The sequence below is a fragment of the Protobothrops mucrosquamatus genome, unplaced genomic scaffold (assembly GCF_001527695.2).
Source record: "Protobothrops mucrosquamatus isolate PMUCROS unplaced genomic scaffold, P.Mucros_1.0 scaffold741, whole genome shotgun sequence".
NCBI lineage: Eukaryota > Metazoa > Chordata > Lepidosauria > Squamata > Viperidae > Protobothrops > Protobothrops mucrosquamatus.
The window spans coordinates 135,818-155,805 of NW_015387013.1; the positions used below are offsets into that span (position 1 = coordinate 135,818).

General features: G+C 48.6%; 1 protein-coding gene across 1 annotated transcript in view; it reads left to right on the plus strand.

Annotated features, from left to right (window-relative positions):
- Window positions 1-19,347, plus strand: part of TRIP4 (thyroid hormone receptor interactor 4) — a 37,074-nt gene extending 17,727 nt beyond the window's left edge. Inside the window, exons 12-13 of the mRNA XM_015818452.1 lie at window positions 12,541-12,643; window positions 19,254-19,347. Of these exons, the coding sequence (XP_015673938.1) occupies window positions 12,541-12,643; window positions 19,254-19,321 (171 nt within the window). The 3' untranslated portion in view covers window positions 19,322-19,347. The remainder of the gene's footprint in view (window positions 1-12,540; window positions 12,644-19,253) is intronic.
- Window positions 19,348-19,988: the final 641 nt, after the last annotated feature.

Sequence of the window (19,988 nt, forward strand, 5' to 3'; positions counted from 1 at the left end):
GCCTTGAAACAATTAGAAGATTAAAACATTGGGCATTTGAAATTTTAAAAGGTTAGAATTAATATTAAAACTGATAAAAAGAACCAGGGTATGGACAGGACGGAGGTCGGGATCTTCTAATTTACTAGCCAACTGCAAAGTGGGGGGATGTCCCCATCCGGGCCCCAAGCCAGTTGACCGATCCAGGTTTCCAGGGTCCTTGGTAAGGCCAGGGGGTGTGGGCAAATCTCTCCTTGCAGGGCATGATATTCCAAAGAGTGGGAGCCACGACAGAAAAGGCTCTTCTCCTTCGCCAGCCACAATTCCTTAGCCATTCACTGGAATCTCTCAGGAGATCCAGGGACTAAAGATTGAAATTTGGGACTTAGGTTTCATAGGTTGCCTTCAGAACAGCCTCCTGGCATTTGAGCAGGGCTGGGCAAGCCATTCTAGGAACAGGAGAAAAAATTAATACCACGTTTGGGTTGCACTAAATGAAACGCCAACCTTCCGCCCACTCAGATGTTCTAGAAAGCCTTTCTCAGCAAGGGGGTGTCTTGAGAGCTAGAACCTTGGGTAGAAATGAAAAAAAACAAAACAAAAAAAACCCCACCACAAGCTCTTTCCTGTCTCATTCTGTTTCCTTTGCAAGCAGGTTTCAGGGTAGATCTGAAATCTTTCTCCTATCTCTCTCGGTTGGTTTAACCCAGGGGTAGGCAACCTTGGCTCTTTTATGACTCGTGGACTTCAACTCCCAGAATTCCTGAGCCAGCATGGGAGAACTATGGCCCCCTCATGACTCGTGGACTTCAACTCCCAGAATTCCTGAGCCAGCCATGCTGAGGGGAAAGGGAGAGGTTTCCATGCTGAGCCATGCTGGCTCAGGAATTCTGGGAGTTGAAGTCCACGAGTCATAAAAGAGCCAAGGTTGCCTACCCCTGGTTTAGCCAATTCAGCTTCCCTGAGTCAGGGAAATCTCTTGTCAAAGAAGGCTCCTGCCATCTGGGTCAGCCGGTTGTTGATTTCCAGAAGAAACGTTTTCCCTGGGGAGATTTGCGGCCCTCCCTCAGGAAGGCAGACAAAACTGCCTCCTAAGCTTCACTTCCTGAAAGCAAACTCCTCCATCGGTGACCCCAGGATACTTGGCAAATTATTCCACTCCGCCGTCTGGGGTTTCCGTTTCCTCTGAGTGACAACAACCTGGGGGACTTTTGTATTAGATCTGTTGTCGGTTTGGTGATGTGTAAGATTTCTCCACTGTCTGGCTCCAAGGCCCTAGGCCAGGGGTAGGCAACCTTGGCTCTTTTATGATTCGTGGACTTCAACTCCCAGAATTCCTGAGTCAGCATGGGGGAACTATGGCCCTTTTATGACTCGTGGACTTCAAGTCCCAGAATTCCTGAGCCAGCATGGGGGAACTATGGCCCTTTTATGACTCGTGGACTTCAACTCCCAGAATTCCTAAGTTAACATGGGGGAACTATGGCCCCTTCATGACTTGTGGACTTCAACTCCCAGAATTCCTGAGCCGGCATGGCTCAGCTTGGAAACCTCTCCCTTTCCCCTCAGCATGGCTGGCTCAGGAATTCTGGGAGTTGAAGTCCACCAGTCATAAAGGAGCCAAGGTTGCCTGCCCTAGGCCCTGGATGACATCAGGTAATAATGCAATACAGCAGTAGCACTGTGAGAGTCAACCCACAACACAGCAGCAACTCCGTGCATGGGGGAGATCTGAGTCCAGCTCTTTAACCTCCAAGAGTTTCTGCAAGAGCCAAATCTTAACTGTTCTCTGGAAGGCTGGGGAAGCAGGGAGGGGGGGGGAATGTTTCCTTGCCGGCGGGGGGGTAAGCTGTTCCAAAGCTGGGAGCTGTCACAAAGCACATGTGCCTCTTCCCTTTGCACTTCCTGAGACACTCAGCAGATGTTTTCTACTCCTTTGAGTTGGGCAGGCAATATTTGTCTCCGTGATGCAAACTCTAAGACAGGGGTCCCAACACCTGGTCCGTGGACCAGTACCGGGCTGCGGCATGTCAGCAACCGGTCCACACAAACAAGCAAAGCCCCATCTGCGGGATGCAGGCAGCACACAAAACTACACTCTCCCCAGCTCCATGGAAAAATCTTTCTCCACGGAACCGGTCCCTGGTGCCCAAAAGGTTGGGGGCCTCTACTCTTAAGTTACCAGGCCCCAGTTCCTATTTGTTAGAGCCCCCTGACTCTCCTCTCCCGGCCTCCATTTCCAGATGCCTGGGGAATTGGCAGGGATAGGAAGGTTTGTTACACCCACACTTTTTGTCCTACGTAACCTTCTTCTGAAATGAGAGATTTTTTTTCCTGCTTGGTCTTGTGTGAATTCCACAGCTCTGCAAATTTGCGGCATGCGTTTTTTGGCTTCATGTGGAAGCACAGCCTTGGCTGGGCTTTGCTTGCTTTTGCCACTGAAACTTGCAGCGTCACTTGCGCTGCGTTAATAAGCAGCTCCCTAAGGAACAGGGTGACCAACCAGACTGGTTCATCTGCCATGATTGGAATCCAAGTTCTGAGAGCTTTCCCGTCTCCTTTCATGTCTTACTCAGTTACGTTGGTATGTAACTAATTTCTGTGGGCTCCAGATTGTATTGTTAAGGGCAGGGGCTTCTGGGTGTTGTAGTTTTCCTATTCCCGCTTTAGAGGTCAGCTGTTCAGGGATAGGCTACACCAGGGGTCTTCAAATAAGGAACGGTTGCTGGAATTGGGTATGTCTAGTTTAAGGAAGGGAAGGATGAGGGGGGACATGATAGCAGTGTTCCAATATCTCAGGGGCTGCCCCAAAGAAGAGGGAGTCAAGCTATTCTCCAAGGCGCCTGAAGGCAGGACAAGAAGCAATGTGTGGAAACTGATCAAGGAGAGAAGCAACTTAGAACTAAGGAGAAACTTCCTGACAGTTAGAAAAATTAACCAGTGGAACAACCTGCCTCCAGAAGTGGTGAATGCTCCAACACTGGAAGTTTTTAAGAAGAGACTGGACAGCCATTTGTCTGAAATAGTATAGGGTTTCCTGCCTGACCAGGGGGTTGGACTAGATGACCTCCAAGGTCCCTTCCAACTTTTTTATTATTATTATTATTATTATTATTATTATTATTATTATTATTATTATTATTATTATTATTATTATTAAACTTGGCCCTTTTATGACTTGTGGACTTCAACTCCCAGAATTCCACACGTGCCTGGCTGAGGAATTCTGGGTGTTGAAGTCCACAAGTCATAAATGGGCCATGTTTTAAGACCCCTGGACTAGACTTCCTTACTGCAAGCCCTTCCCCAAAGGAGATCCTCTTAATGCCTGCAGTTAGGAAAAACGGAACGGAACACAAATCCATATATTCTTAATCTGCCAAAAAAACCAACAACCCCAAAACCCACCATTGGCCACACACTTGCCCCATTTGCTTCCTCCAGAAATTGCTAAGAATGTTGGTCTTGGTCCAACCGGTGATTTCTTGTTACCACATAAGAACGTTTTTCCTTATCCCCTACCTCTGTCTTTTCTTCAAAGTAGCCGGGCTCGTTAGAAGCCTATCAAGCATTCTGTGGTGAGAAGAAGCCAGATTCTTCTTCCTTTTCTCTTTCAGCGAGAGGCTAATAGATTAAACACGTCCCTGAAAGAGTGTCAGATCGGAGCCGCTCAACATCTTGACAATCAGCAGGCAGTTTATGTTAGAGAAATTGGATGGCCGATCAAGCCAACTGGCTGTGTCCTGCTTCTCAAGCAAAGGGTACTCTGATGCTTGGAAGCCTGTAATGATGTGAGTCTCTATTTATACTTCCCCGGTTTCGGCTGAATTTTGCGGATCGGCTGCTGGGTTCATGCAGGCTTCCCTGCTGCTCTACATCTGTTGGATAAAAGCCATGCAGACTGCTAAAAGGCACTTCTCCGCTGCTTTGGGGAGATCCCCTTATGCGTGTCTTATTTTGGCCCTTATCTCCCCATTCCACAAACACCGAGTGTGCTGCTTCCTTCATTGCAGCCGCCGCCAACATACCGGTATGTGACCGAGTAGTAAAAGTGTCCCTTTTATTCATGCATTCAGCTGCCTTTACATGTATGCATTTGCAGAATTGTCATCGGTATAAAAGAGCTATTGCTGTAGGTTTTTTTCCCCCCTCTTGGAGTTTGCTTGCCACTTCATTTTTCAAGAAAGGGTGCATCACTTGGACTTAATAATAATAATAGTAGTAGTAGTAGTAGTAGTAGTAGTAGTAGTAGTAAAGTTGGAAGGGACCTTGAAGGTCATCTAGTCCAACCCTCTGCTCAGGCAGGAAACCCTGTACCATTTCGGACAAATGGCTGTCCAGTCTCTTCTTTAAAACTTCCAGTGTTGGAGCATTCACCGCTTCTGGAGGCAGGTTGTTCCACTGGTTAATTGTTCTCACTGTCAGGAAGTTTCTCCTTAGTTCTAGGTTGTTTCTCTCCTTGATTAGTTTCCACCTGTTGCATTACTTTTTTTTTTTTTAAACTTATACAACCTTGTTGGTTTGCAAACAACAAGAAAACCACTATAGGTCGCTGAGAAATAGTGAAACAAGAACTAGTTAATCTGTTGCTGTATCTGCATTTTCCATATCGCCATGTTGTAGGCTGGTTTAAAACTTGAGCTGACTTAAGGCGGAAAAGATCCAAACAAACAGGAAGTACCAATAAAGGAAGTAATAGCCACCAGCTAGAATCCAAGTTGCCCTTGACTTACGATCACAGCTGAGCCCAAAATTTCTGTAGTTAAGTGAGACCGTTGTTAAGTGGATTTTGCCCCATTTTATAACCTTTCTTGCCACAGCTGTTAAGTGAATCACTGCAGCAACAAAGATGATTAGAAGTCTGGAGGCTAAAACATATAAGGAACGGCTGCTGGAATTGGGTATGTCTGGTTTAATGAAGAGAAGGACGAGGGGGGACATGATAGCAGTCTTCTAGTATCTCGGGCTGCCCCAAAGAAGAGGGAGTCAAGCTATTTTCCAAAGCGCCTGAAGGCAGGACAAGAAGCAACGGGTGGAAACTAATCAAAGAGAGAAGCAACCTAGAACTAAGGAGAAACTTCTGGACAGTTAGAACAATTAACCAGTGGAACAACCTGCCTCCAGAAGCGGTGAATGCTCCAACACTGGAAGTCTTTAAGAAGAGACTGGACAGCCATTTGTCCGAAATGGTATAGGGTTTCCTGCCTGAGCAGGGGGGTGGACTAGATGACCTCCAAGGTCCCTTCCAACTTTTTTATTATTATTATTATTATTACTACTACTACTACTACTACTACTACTATTAGTTAAGTAACACGGTTGTTAAGTGAATCTGGCTTCCCCTTTGACTTCGCTTTTATTACCCAACTAGATAACATCATCAGTGCAGATAATTGTGGGGTTTGCTCCCCATTTATATACAGCAGCTTGCCCTGTCAAGGTTGATGGGGCTGTGGTTTTCTGCTCGGTTGTTCCCAATTGCAATACTTTACTCACGGAAGCGGCAAAGAGAAAACCACACCTCCATCCACACTGGCAGGGCAAAGCACAACACTAATCGTCAGCGCTGATGATGTTACCTAGTCAGGTCATGAAATGTCTGCAAGCAAATAACCAAGCTCAGAGATCACACCCCTTCATCCGCAGCCAATGAAGCCAATGCCAGTGGGAGTTGTAACCTAACACGTCTGGAAAATGCCAGGCTGAGGCCAGTTGTTTAAACAACCTAGAAACCCCCCCTGGGTGTTTTTTTTGGGTGAACATGCCTTACTTTGTCTTTGGGGTCCTTTCTAATTAGCCAGCCTGAGAGTCCCAAGGGCCACAAGACCTTTTCACCAGCAGCCCCATCAGGCAAAACTTTCTCCCTGAGACCCTCACTCCATCTTTTTGTTGTAAAAAGCTTTTTTTAAAAAATCCTATTGTGGATAAATCCTCTTGCCTTTGTGTTGGACTTTAGGTATGCTGGAAAAAGGAGAATGGGGTTGTTCTCTTTTGTTCCTGTGCTGATGTATGTGGTAACCATCTCTTGTTTTGGACACGGCTTCCCTTCACTCCTTCTTTTCATTTCACATTCTCAGCTCCCCTTGTTTAGAAGCGAGCAAGAAGGCTTCCCTGGGTTCCAGTCCCGTCTTGCCTCTGCAGATCCTCCCTTGATCCTGGCCCCGGGAACTCCGGATCCCGCCTTCCGCTGATAAGGGTGAAGGAGAGGCAGATTAGCCGCCGGGGTGCCTCTCCCAGGCTCGCCTCCTTTGCCCCTGTTCCAGCTCAGGGAACTGGCACTTTGCGGGAGGCTGGCCGCAGCGAAGAAGAGCGCGAAGGGAGTTGACATGAGTGCCAGATAAAAGGCAAGCGAAGTAGCCTGGTGGGGCTCTTTGCACCTCCCCTTCAAAGCAGTCAAAGCACTTGCCGGCCTGTTTTTGTTATCTTTGAGCAGCAGAGAGAGGCTCTTGACAGCCTCCAGGGGAGATGCTGCCTGCCTTGAATAGCACAGCAAGACGGCGCTTTGCCACCTCAGCGGTGGAGGTTGCAAGTGCTGCTTCGGAACAAAGCCGCTTTGATTGCCCCACCATTAGCGGCGGCAGCGGCGGCATTTCTGCACAGTTCCTTTCTCGCTGGTCCTTGCCTGCAGACTTCCTCACATCCAGGCATTCTGAAAACATTCTGAAAACTCCACCCCGCTCCCTCCTCCCCGGAATACTCAGTAGTCCTCAACGTACGGCCAAAACTGAGCCCCAAAATTTATGCCGCCGAACGAGACATTGGTTAAATGAGTTTGGCCCCCTTCGTACGACCTGTCTTGCCAGCCTCGTTAAGTGAGTCCCTGCAGTTGTTAAGTTAGTCCCATGGTGGTTAAGCGGATCTGGCTTCCCCGCGGACCTAAGGTCGCAAAAGGGGATCGCGTGGCCCGACTGTCGTAAATATGAGCTGGTTGCCAAGCGGCCAAATTTTGACCAACGGGAGGCGGTGACGGTCGTAAGCCTGAAAAAAACGGTCACCATTCCCTTTTTTCAGTGCTGTTGTAACTTCGAACGGTCGCTAAATGAACTGTGGTAAGTTGAGGGCTACCCGTACATTGGAGACGCTGTTCTGGTCGTGTTTGGTCAAAACCGAGGCAACCGCGCTGAGGCCTAGCGGGCAGATGGCTTGGTCAAAACTCAAGCAACCGTTTGTCAGATCTCGGGGCAGCTGCGTCTTTTTCTCTACATCGGAGGTCACCAACCTTTGTCGGTTGGCGTACTGGAGGAAAAGGGAGGGGGAAGCATTTTACATTCGTGCATGTGCATGCATGCGCACAGGGGCACAAACGTGTGCGCCGCAAACGGCAGGCTAGCACCCGTGTGATACTAGCCCTGCCCCAATTTTGTGTGGCGCAGTGCCTTGTTTCTGCAGCCGGCGGCACGATGGCAGCCCTTTTTGCACCTTGCAGCATGGTGGCACCCCATTTTTGTGCCCTGTGACATGGTGGTGGCCCATTTCGTGGCGCGGCGGCATCCATTTTTGTGCCTTGCAGCATGGCAGCGGCCCATTTTTCTGTCCTGTGGTGGCCCATTTTTCTGTCCTGTGGTGGCCCATTTCCGTGCCCTATGATGTGGCGGTGGCCCATTTCCGTGCCCCGTGGTGCAGCAGCATTCCTTTTTGCGCCTTGTAGCGTGGCGGCGCCCTATTTTTGTACCCTATGACGTGGCAGTGGCTTGTTTCCGTGCCCCGTGGTGTGGCTGCATCCACTTTCGCGCCTTGCAGTGTGGCGGCGGCCTGTTTTTGCACCCCGTGGTGCAGTGGCAGCCCATTTTTGCACCCCGCAGCCCTAGCACAAGTAAGGGTGTGTGTGCACGCACATGTCCACACTGGCCAGCCTGTCCCACTACCACGGCCTACAGGTTGGGGACCCCTGCTCTATATCTTAGATTTAAATCCTGTTTTTCATTCAGAAACCCAAGTTGGTATACACAAGTAGCCCTTGACTTACAACAGCTTGTTTAGCAACCGTTTAGTGACAGCTGTGAAAAAAGTGACTTACGGCTGATTGTCACACGATCGTTGCAGCATCCCCAGGGTCACCTGACCTTCCCCCCCAAAAAAAGACAATTAGACCTTCTTGGTGTTTTCTTTGAAAATGTTTCGCTTTTCATCCAAGGAGGTTCTTCAATTCAGCTCTTGGATGAAAAGCGAAGCGTTTTCAAAAAAAAAGCAAAAGAAAGCACCAAGAAAGTCCATTTTCCTGACAATGCGGACTTCCCCAGAGGATCCAGTGGACTTGAGCCAAGTTCCTTCTTTGTCTGGAAGGTCGATTCTGCTTCTTCTCAAGAGACTTGTTGGTTGGAAAGGTGGACACAGTTGTCCCTGGCGCCAGCACTTTAATCTGCTTGCTAAAAGAGGCGGGGGCAGGAACGGGACCCTTCATTGTATTTTTATTTTGCTCGATAGCAAAAGAGCAATTTTCTTGCTGGACCAGCAAGCAATTTCCTGCCAGAACAGAGGCGAAAATACCTACTCAGTAATTAAGTACCTGAAATATTAGCCTGGCAGCTGCACAGCTTTATGGGGCGTGAAACGGGACTTCTCTCTCCTGCCCACCTACTCAGTTTGCAAGAAAGAGACTACCAAAACCTGGGGTACACGTCAGTCACCCTCTGCCAATTCTTATTCTTTTTTTGGGGGGGGGGGAATAGGGTTTGTCACTCTCTTCTGTCTTGATGTGCTGTAAACTAGATTAGGTTCCAACTTATAAGCTGGCTTGTGGACAGAGTGAAAGCCGGCTGCGGGCTAAATTTAAACGACACTGGCAGAATAGAATATTCTTCCCCAGATGGGAAACCCTTCGCTTCATTTAGTCTGGGTGCCTGGCTTCTAGGCCTGACTAATGCTGAGAGAAGCAAAAGGACATCGGAGAAGAAATTGTCCTTTTCTGAGAATGGGTAGCCCCAGGCTTCCTTTCGCTACCCTGGCTGAGCAGTTTTCATGGCGCGTGGTTCTGGTCATCTCTGGTCCAACAAAAGAGCTCCGGTGGGGAGAGCTGGTGGATCACTTCAGAATGGTGCCAGCTAAAGTAGCGGACAGGTGCCCACCAGGGGATAACCCTCATCTCTTTCTCCTCTCAAGCTATAGTCGGTATTTGGCTGGAGACCTGCTGTGGGGGGCGACTTGTGCCGATGCTGCTGAGTAGGGATGTGTGACACAGAAATTCTGCCTTGGTGGAAATTCTGCTTTTGTTGTGCTCAGTCAGCAGCTTAGTTGCCGGCAGGATTTTGATTCTGAAGTTCTGACACCCGAAATCAGTTAGCCTTGAAGACGCGCACAAGACTAACGCAGCCAGCCCTGGAGAAGTAGGATGATTTGGGGGAATCGTAGGTTAATGGAATTCAGACTTTGTTCCTTGCAGCGTTTGGCAGTTAAGTATGGGATTCTGTCTTAAAATGAATTCCTTCAGTAATCCATCGAGCTCTGAAATGCCTCTTGTAGGGGGTGATTTTAGTATGCTGAGGCTTTCTGGCTGAGCTCACTGGTGCCAACGGTCAAAATTATATTCTTTTCTCTTGTGGAAAGTTGCTCCGTTTTATGGATTCCTTCCTTGCCTTTTGGGGGTGGCACCCTTTCTTTTGTTCCCCTGAAATGCTTCTTTGAATTAACCAAGTCAGGTTTCCACCGTATGCACAGGAAACGTATCTCAATCAGTTGCTGAGGGCAGGAGTTGAAGGAGTCTCTGCTTCTGGGCTTCACACGTGCTTCTAGTTATCCCAGGAGTGATCCAGAACCTTGATCCAAGCAGGCCTTTGCCTGGATTTATCAGATCCTCTCTTGAACTTTTTGAGAGCTGACTTGCTTTGAAATGGTCCCAAAAAAAATCCAATGGTTTACAAGTGGCACAGTGGTTAGAATGTGGTATTGCAGGCTAACTCTGCCGACTGCCAACAGTTTGATCCTCACCAGCTCAAGGTTGACTCTCAGCCTTCCCTCCTTCCGAGGTCGGTAAAATGAGGACCCAGATTATTGGGGGCAAGAGGCTGACTCTGTAAACCGCTTAGAGAAGGCTGTAATGCAGTGTGAAGCGGTATATAAGTCTAAGGGCTATTGCTCTATCTATCTATCTATCTATCTATCTATCTAGTCTGTCTGTCTGTCTGTCTGTCTGTCTGTCTATCTATCTGTCTATCTATCTATCTATCTGGTGGCACAGTGGTTAGAATGCAGCATTGTAGGCAAACTCTGCCCACTGCCAGGAGTTCAATCCTGACCGGCTCAAGGTGGACTCAGCCTTCCATCCTTCTGAGGTCGGTAAAATGAGGACCCAGATTATTGGGGGGGGAATATGCTGACTCTGTAAACCGCTTAGAGAGGGCTATGAAGCGGTATGTAAGTGCTAACTGCTGTTGCTTTTCCTGCTCACTCCACGAGCCAGTTCTCTGCATATGCTGTGGAGAAGACCCGCGGTCTAACCATCTCCCCACGGGAGAAGAAGTGAAAAGCCATCTCACCAAGTGGGCCTTCACAACGCAGCTGCCTTTTGCAGCTTCCCCGTTGGGGCTCTGAAGGCCGCCCGCACGTGACGTTCCACCAGCTGACATTTCACAGTTGAAGAGACTTTCCTGTTCCCAGTGGCTTGAGGCCTAGCTGCCTGATGGGGGCCTTCTGCTGTAGCCATCTGGCCAAGCATTAAGGTCCTCTCTCCATAACCACCCTGCGCATAGACCTTCTGAAGTTGGCAGTAGGGTGGCCGGGATAGGGAGATTCACCCTTGCAGTGCTCCTTGCCCCAAAGAAGCATCAGATTGGATGTCCTTCGTGGGGTGAGGGGGTGATCTGCTGCCCCCCAGGATTGTGCCTGCTCTGTAGGAAATGTCCCTGCCAGAGAAGAACCTCAGAAGATGGCCAGTTTTGGGGAGGGGAGGGAGAATAGCCATCTGTTTCTTACCTTTTTATCATTTTTTTAAGAATCACAGGTCTTTTGGAATAGGTGGAGGAGATGGTGATGATGGCACCAAACTACCGTTGTTTCTGTATAGCATTTAATTTTTTTTAGTGGTTGTAGAGTTATAGGGTTGGAAAGGACACTTTAAATTGAGAAGTCCCCTCCTTTACTCACTGCACAAATCCAAGTTAAATTCAAATTAATAATAATAATAATAATAATAATAATAATAATAAAGTTGGAAGGGACATTGGAGGTCATCTAGTCCAACCCCCTGCTCAGGCAGAAAACCCTATACCCGTGGTGGCGAACCTATGGCACACGTGCCAGAGGCGGCACTCAGAGCCCTCTCTGTGGGCACGCACGCCATCGCCCCAGTCCTAGGCCTTCAGCTGGGTTTTATAAAACCTTTTCGCTTTAGGCCTCCGCTGCCGTGTGCAAAAAAAAAAGGTTCAATCAATTTGAACTTTTCGCGGGGAAAAAAAGATCTCGCAAAGTTGGAATTGATTGATTAAACTTTTTAGTCCCACCCAGTCTGCCGTTACCATCACAGCCACGCCCACCCAATGGGCCACACCCACCCAGCACCTGAAGATACGTAAGTGGGTTTTGGGTTGCAGTTTGGGCACTCGGTCTCTAAAAGGTTTGCCATCACTGCCCTATACCATTTCAGACAAATGGCTGTCCAGTCTCTTCTTAAAAACTTCCAGTGTTGGCGCATTCACCGCTTCTGGAGGCAGGTTGTTCCACTGGTTAATTGTTCTCACTGTCAGGAAGTTTCTCCTTAGTTCTAGGTTGCTTCTCTCTTTGGTTAGTTTCCACCCGTTGCTTCTTGTCCTGCCTTCAGGTGCTTTGGAGAATAGCTTGACTCCCTCTTGTTTGGGGCAGCCCCTGAGATATTGAAAGGCTGCTATCCTGTCCCCCCTCGTCCTTCTCTTCGTTAAACTATTCTCCATTCTGCTTGGATAAATTGGGTGAAAGGGAGGCCACCACTTTTGGGCGGTTGATGCTAACACAATTGTTCCTTGTGTTTGGAACAGGTCTTCTGCTATTCAGCCAGACTCTTGTCTTCCTGTAACTTTAAATCCTGCCGTTTAAATTTATTCTACGCTGTGTTGTCAGGGATCACGGAACTACAGTCTTCTCAGCTTTCCCCTTCTGTGATACCATTTGGGGTATTTAAAAGGTGCCCACTTGATCATTATGGATCATCTTGGTGGCATCTTTGCCCCTGTTTAGCTCAACCTGCTTCTTTCCCCAAAGACCTTCTCTTAATCAGAAGGCTGGGGATAATTACGCCTGCTATTGTTATTTTGAAGACGCTCGGAAGAAAGGAAGGGGTGCACCGGCTCTCCCCCCCCCACCCCCCCGCCAGGCTGCAATTTTGCAGTATAAAATCTCTCCTAAGGTTAATTCTAGCGCTGTTTTTGAAGAGGCTGCTGAGATTTGTCTATGCACAGTGTGGTCCCCTTTGATCTTGGCCTTCCTTCTGAATAGATTTCAAGAAATGTTGTGGCAGGGCTTGAAACATTTTTCTCCCCTCAATTCCTGTAGTCTTCCCTGGTAGGTAGTTCTCCTCCCTTCATTTATTGTGGCTGCTGATAACCTATTTGTAATGCTGATGTTTTATTGTTCCCTCCTCTTTTTTCCTTCTAGTATCCCCAGCTGAGCCAGGAGTCGGCTTCTCCATTTGTCTTCATCTGTTCTAACCCCCAGGAGATGGTGATTAAGTTTCCCATCAAGGGCAAACATAAAATCTGTAAGTAGCGGGTCTCTATTCCTGAAGGAGGGAGGAGGCTGGCAAAATGACTGGGGGTGGAGGGTGGGTGTCCTTCCTTCTTCAGGGGGTCTCCTAGACTTACCTGACAGCTACACAGTCCTGGCAGGCAGTGTGGGACTAGGGGCAGGCAGCAGCAGTGGTGCCAGCAACTTCCCCAGACACCCAGGTCAAGATCACGTGAAGGGTTAATACCACTTTACAAGGCCTTGGTAAGGCCACACTTGGAGTACTGCATCCAGTTTTGGTCACCGTGATGTAAAAAAGATGTTGAGACTCTAGAAAGAGTACAGAGAAGAGCAACAAAGGTGATTAGGGGACTGGAGGCTAAAGCATATAAGGAATGGTTGCTGGAATTGGGTAGGTATGTCTAGTTTAACGAAGAGAAGGAAGAGGGGGGACATGATAGCAGTGTTCCAATATCTCAGGGGCTGGCCTGAATGGAATGGAATGGAATAGAATAGAATAGAATAGAATAGAATAGAATAGAATAGAATAGAATAGAATAGAATAGAATAGAATAGAATAGAATAGAATAGAATAGAATAGAATAGAATAGAAAATATGGAGTGGAATGGAATGGAATGGAATGGAATAGAATAGAACAGAACAGAATAGAATAGAAGCTGGAAGGGAACTTGGAGGTCTTCTAGTCCAGCCCGCCGCTCAAGCAGGAGAACCTATACCATCTCAGACAAGATATTTGGTCTTATATTTCCTATGAAGCACCAGAGTTACTCCACTTGTGACAGTTTCTGACACAGATATCCTTTCTGCAGAACTAAACCGTGTTTAATTTTTCCTTGCGTAGTGAGTTAACCTTGTTTTGTTGTGCATCCCTTGGAAACTCTCAAAGCAACCCAGCATTGATGGCACATAAAAGGATTTGTCTGCCGTTATTGACATGTGAGATTATCCCTGTGCTTTCTTGCTCTGAGGAAGCAACGATATATTGCACATTAAGTGGTCCTCCGAGACCTGTATTTATGAAGAAGGCAGGCTTTGCTCAAAATACATCTCTAGACCCATGATTGTAATCTAGAACTCAACAGGACTGTGCTATAGAGATGTGGGAGCAAGACGGTGGTTTTGGATAGCATGGTGTGTCCAATTTCGCATTACAATTTAAAAAGGACTTTAATATCTACGTTGCACTTTAGAACACACAGAAATACACTGACCCAAATTTCAAATGTACCAAGTACCTCAGGACAATCCATATTCTTTGCTCGCCACAAAACTGTGAAACTTCCCAAAACTGAAATCATCTCCTAGAACAGTGATGGCAAACCTTTTAGAGACCTAGTGCCCAAAAACTGGCCCCGCCCCTGCTCCGCCCCGCCTGCCCGCAGGGCCACTCACCGCCTCCAGGGCCCGCCGCAGATCGCCCAGCAGCGCTATGGCGGTCACGCCCTCTGCCCGCGCCCTGCAGCATCAACTGCACGATGGGGTGTAAGGGCAGAGTCTTGTCTACGCTGCCTGGCTGCCATGTCCTTGGCTGTGCTGCTCCGCGTGGGCCACGCTCAGGGGCGACTCTCCTTCAGGGGGGCTGCTGGAGAGGAGGGGGTCGTGGGGGAAGACAAGGCTGGGGCAACAGCACGTGCGCCCACAGAGAAGGCTCTGAGTGCCACCTCTGGGACCTGTGCCATAGGTTCGCCACCACTGTCCTGGAAGGAAGGAAGGAAGGAAGTAGAGAGAGAGAGAGAAAAGAAAAGAAAGAAAGAAAGATAGCAGTCTTCCAATATCTCAGGGGCTGCCCCAAAGAAGAGGGAGTCAAGCTATTCTCCAAAGCACCCGAAGGCAGGGCAAGAAGCAACGGATGGAAACTAATCAAGGAGAGAAGCAACCTGGAACTAAGGAGAAACTTCCTGACAGTGAGGACAATTAACCAGTGGAACAACCTGCCTCCAGAAGCGGTGAATGCTCCAACACTGGAAGTTTTTAAGAAGAGACTGGACAGCCATTTGTCTGAAATGGTATAGGGTTTCCTGCCTGAGCAGAGGGTTGGACTAGATGACCTCCAAGGTCCCTTCCAACTTTATTATCATTATTATCATCATCATCATCATTATTATTATTATTAGAAAGAGAAAGAAAGAAAGAAAGAAAGAGAAAGAAAGAAAAAGAAAGAAAGAAAGAAAGAAAGAAAGAAGCGTGCAGATTTCCCGTTTAATCAGTTGTCAAATGCCTGGAAAACCAGGAGATTCAGGCAGTTCAAAAAGGGCATAAAGATTTGTTGTAAGCTTAAGCTCTCTACAAGAATCTCAGCTACTAGCAGCCGAGGGAAATTAGCAGGTGATAAGAGTAGAAGGAATTCATGGTAAGCTGGACTTAAATCTCTTACCGGGCGGGAAGGGACTCGTGACTGATGACGCATTTGACCCCTTCCTCAAACTCAGCCTGCTCATCTCCTACATTGGTGGTCTAAATGAAATGGGGTGATCTTAGTCCTGAGAAATAAGCCTTGGGTTTCCGCAAGCCCTTCTTTCTTTTTTCTTTCTTTTCATCTTTAGGTGTCCTAATTCAAGAAAAATTCTGGCTTGGTTTGTAAGTGGTACTTACAGCAGTTTCCTATTTTAGAAATTGCAGGAAACGGGGGTTTGACAAACCACAAAATGTCCCTTGAAGGCAGACCCTCAAAGGGAAGGGGAGAAAGGAACGTGTCTCACTTCTGGTCCACGGTAATTGTAGAACTGGACTCGTAATGATGGACAAATGATGGACTATCATTTGTCTCTAAAGGACATTATACAATCACGTGGTTTGATTTGAGGAACTGGAGTCAGTGTAACTTCAGGGGTCAGGATTTTTCGGTCTTTCAATCCTAACCATTGCCTGATGGAGAAGTAATTTTTGTTGACTTTATTTAAGAGGGGAAAACAACCCACTGAGGGTCAGCTGAGATGTCCGAATTTGACTTCTAATCTGCTGTGTCACCTAATCTCCAATTTCCCTGGTGCACAGATGACCCAATCACACACACACCCCTTTTTTTTTGGCTCTCTGCCTTTAAAGAGTGATGAATGCTCTCTGCCTTCAGGAGATGATGAATAATGCCAGAAAGGATTTCAGTAAGTGCCAAGTTCTGATTTCCAAAGAAGGCTGCTTCTCCTTCCGCATCTCCAGAGTGTTTGAATGTCGAAATCCGTGGCCTTTTGTTCTGAGCCCTCAAAGCAACCAAATTCCTGGGCAATCAGCAAAATATCACCTCCTCCTGCTTTCAGAGGAGGGGGGATTTTTAAATAGTGAGTCCGAGGTGTTACGTGAACATCGGAGGTCATTCTGGTGTGGAATACATGGTTCCTTTTTCGTTATTGCTCCTGTTAGTGAACCTGCTGTAGGCATCCCCCTCCCTGCCATTATATTATTATAGTCAAAAAAACGCGCATGGTAAAATCACTGCAGTCTCCACTATTGGGAAACAGCCTTGGTACCTCTGCAGGGGTGGCCTGGTTTACAGCAACTGGCTCGCCCTCCTGTGTTTGTAGTAGACACACTGGTATGTGTGACTTGATGTGGCTTGATTTCCTGACGTCCACTGTGGCTTTGTCTCGCGAAGCAGAGAGCCTGTTGTTGTGAGAGCTGATCAGGCAGCTGTGGCGAGACAGCCCTGAACAGGAATGCGCCTGGCAAATCTTGATCCCGCCTGTTTGCTCAAGCAGTGAGTGTGTGGCATGCCTCTCTCCTTGGGAGATCAACTTTCTCCCTTCCAGAATCAAATTCCTGTCTGTTATCTATCAGTCGGTGATGGTTTTCCTCACCTCCCAGAGGGCTTGGTTGGCTTCTGACAGGAGGGTCCCTGGCAAGCTGTTGACAGATATTCCTGGCTCCGTTTTAGACAGACATCGGGCCAAGAACCAACCGTTGCTTAGGGCAGGTGAGAAAAAAATACAGCTAGCATTGGGAAGTACGTATCCAGCATGCAAAAATTAAAGCCTGGGCACCAAGGATGTGGACTAAGGCCCACTCTGTGCCTTCCTCACCCCCACCACTCTTCCTCCTGTAGGGAAATATCTGCCCTGGCATACATTTGTCAAGGAGATTTTACACTTTACAGAGGAGTCCTGGCAGCCTAATTGCTAGTTCCTTCGCTTTTGTGCCTGCATGTTTATCCACTGTGTGTCCCTTGCACAAAGTAGCTTGCCCCAGCTGGCTAGCGGCGTTCAGGTTGATGACATCTTCCAGGGCCTCTTCCGCCAATCTTGCCTTGAACTCAGGCAGGTCCAACACCGGCTCCCATTCTCCTCGCACAGCTAGCCTTTCCCACCAGAATGGTGCCCATTTATCTACTCGCAAATAATGCTTTCGAACTGCTGGGTGGGCAGGGCAGGAGCCAGAGGCGAGGGACGGACGCTCACCCCGTCCCACGGTGCTACCAGGGCTCGAACCGCCAGATGGCCGGTCATTTCGGGCCAGCAGGTTCTTATCTGCCTTTCATCCAGCAAGAAAAAAAGAGCTAGGTGTCAATGATGGCGAACCTTTTAAAGACCGAGTGCCCAAAAACTGGCCCCGCCCCCGCTCCACCCCCTGCCCTGCACCCACTCAACCCCCCGCCCCGCCTGCCCACAGGACCACTCACCGCCTCCAGGGCCCACGGCAGATCGCCCAAGCAGCCCAGCAGCACTATGGCGGTCACGCCCTCTGCCCATGCCCTGCAGCATCAGCTGTGCACGATGGGGTGTGAGGGCAGAGTCTTGTCTACGCTGCCTGGCTGCCATGTCCTTGGCTGCGCTGCTCCGCGTGGGCCACGCTCGAGGGCGACTCTCCTTCAGGGGGGCTGCTGGAGAGGAAGGGGTCGCGGGGGGAGGCGAGGATGGGGCAACGGCACGTGTGCCCACAGAGAGGGCTCCGAGTGCCGTAGGTTCGCCACCACTGAGCTAGGCAATATCAGGATCTTCTCTTGGCAGCCCTTTCCTTTGACGTGCCGTGCAGAGCTACTGAAATGGCGGGGCCATCCTTCTAGTGGGGGAGGAAGATGAGGTGGGGCATTGCAAGGCAGAAGCCCTATGGCAGAGGGTCCAGTTGCGCGGTCCAAGAGAGCAGAAGGCAGACTGCTTGGTTGAACGGTGTGATGGCACCGGGTGATAGTTCCTGGCAGGGCACCGGCAGCCTGTAATTTGTCATCATCATCATCATCATCATCATCATCATCATAAAGTTGGAAGGGACCTTGGAGGTCATCTAGTCCAACCCCCTGCTCAGGCAGGAACCCTGCACCATTTCGGACAAATGGCTGTCCAGTCTCTTCTGAAAAACTTCCAGTGTTGGAGCATTCACTGCTTCTGGAGGCAGGTTGTTCCACTGGTTAATTGTCCTCACTGTCAGGAAGTTTCTCCTCAGTTCCAGGTTGCTTCTCTCCTTGATCAGTTTCCACCCGTTGCTTCTTGTCCTGCCTTCAGGCGCTTTGGAGAATAGCTTGACTCCCTCTTCTTTGGGGCAGCCCCTGAGATACTGGAAGACTGCTATCCTGTCTCCCCTCGTCCTTCTCTTCATTAAACTAGACATACCCAATTCCAGCAACCGTTCCTTATATGCTTTAGCCTCCAGTCCCCTAATCCTCTTTGTATAGGATGCTTTGTCCTTCAAACCCGCATCTATAGGGCCATTTGCTTATTGTGGTTAAGCTGGCGACAATCTCCGCCAGATAACAAGTGTTTTCCCCCAGGAGATGTTTTGGACTTCAGCTGCATCACGCCCCCCTCATCGGCTTTTCATTCTTCTCCACTGCTTCATCTTGCCGGCTTTGAATCAACTTGGGGGTTTGAGCAAAAGAAGGACAAATGTGTGAAATTAGTAAGCAGCTTGCCTTGAGGGAGATGAAAAAGAAATGGGACCTGACAGTGAGCAAAGCCAGATTTGTTTTCACCGTGGCTTATCGACTGAGCCAGAGTTGGTTGGGTTGCTAAATCATCGGGTTACGGTTCGCCGTCCTGAGTGGAGTGGAACAAACCTACTTGTTGGCTTAGCCTAGCGAAGAGAGACGAAGAGAAGAGATGGCGAAGAAGGAAAAATTGGAGGGCCTCCTTCAGGATTCAGTTAAATACATTTCTCAACCGTGGCAACTGTAAGGTGAGTGGACTTCAACGCCCAGAATTCCCGAGGCAGCAAGCAGGTTGAAGCCCACCCATCTTAAAAGTTGCCACAGTTAAGAAAAACTGTCATAGACTTTCAGAATGCAACTGTAAGGGTACATGAAAGTTTTTGTCCTGATGTTTGCATCCAGAATCCTCTGTTGCCTGCTGTTTCCAAGCTTTATTAAGTGGCACGTTCGCTTTTTGGGACCTGTTTTGCAAAGACTGCCCCTTTTCATTCCATTTTGCCTGGCATACAGGCAGCCTCAGTCCTCTTTCTTGCTCTTCCCTGCTTCTTGCCTTCTTCTCAAGGCTTTCTGCTCCACAGCTGGATTTGGGGAATTGCCCTGTGGTCTGAAATGGGAAAAATCCAATGATAGCAGCCCACTGGCTGGGAGAGAGAGAGAGAGAGAGATCTTAGTGCCTGCAGTGGATTTGAATTACAAACAGCCTTGAAGAATAAGTACTGAATAGTTTCCCCCACCCTCCCATCCCCATTCTTTTCCCATCTCTCTTTTCAGGGAAGCTGGATTCCAAGATTCACCAGGGAGCCAAGAAAGGGTTAATGAAGCAGAAAGCAGCCATCTGAGTTCCCAAATCCTCCTCCTCCTCCTCTACTACAGTCCCCACCCTACTCTCCTGGACCCCAGAGAAGAACAGGAGAGGAGGCCCCAGGAGGGCTGATGAGGAAGCCCCTTAGGAACTGAAGGCTTCCAAGCAGAAGAAAACAAAGAAGGAAATTGCTGTTATCTTGCATCATTATAATCGCAGCCAAAAAAGAAAAAGAAAAATGTGCTGAATTGTTTGTGACCAAAGGGGGTCCTTGGAGAGGGTGGAATTATGCCTCAACATCTCCCCCAGGATTTAGAGGGGTGGTCTTAGACCAGCTGGACACTGTTCGGGGTCCTCTTTGGATTATAGTTTCCACCTTTCTCCTAGTTACGGACGTTGGGATCTATGTAGGTAGTCCTCAACGTACGATCACAATTGACCCCAAAGTTTCCGTGGCAAAGCGAGTCAGCTGTTAAGTGAGCTTGGCCCCATTTTACGACCTCTCTTGCCACAGTTGTTAAGTGAATCACTATAGCTGCTAGTTCAGCGGTTCTCAACCTATGGGTCGCGACTCCATTTGGGGTCGATCGACCATTTCACGGGAGTCGCCAAGCAAGGCTGTCCGCCATTTTTTTTTTCCCCTTTTCCGGCGGGTGCCTTACCTCCCTTGGGCTGGGCCAGCTGGTGGTCGGCCTGCTCCGTCT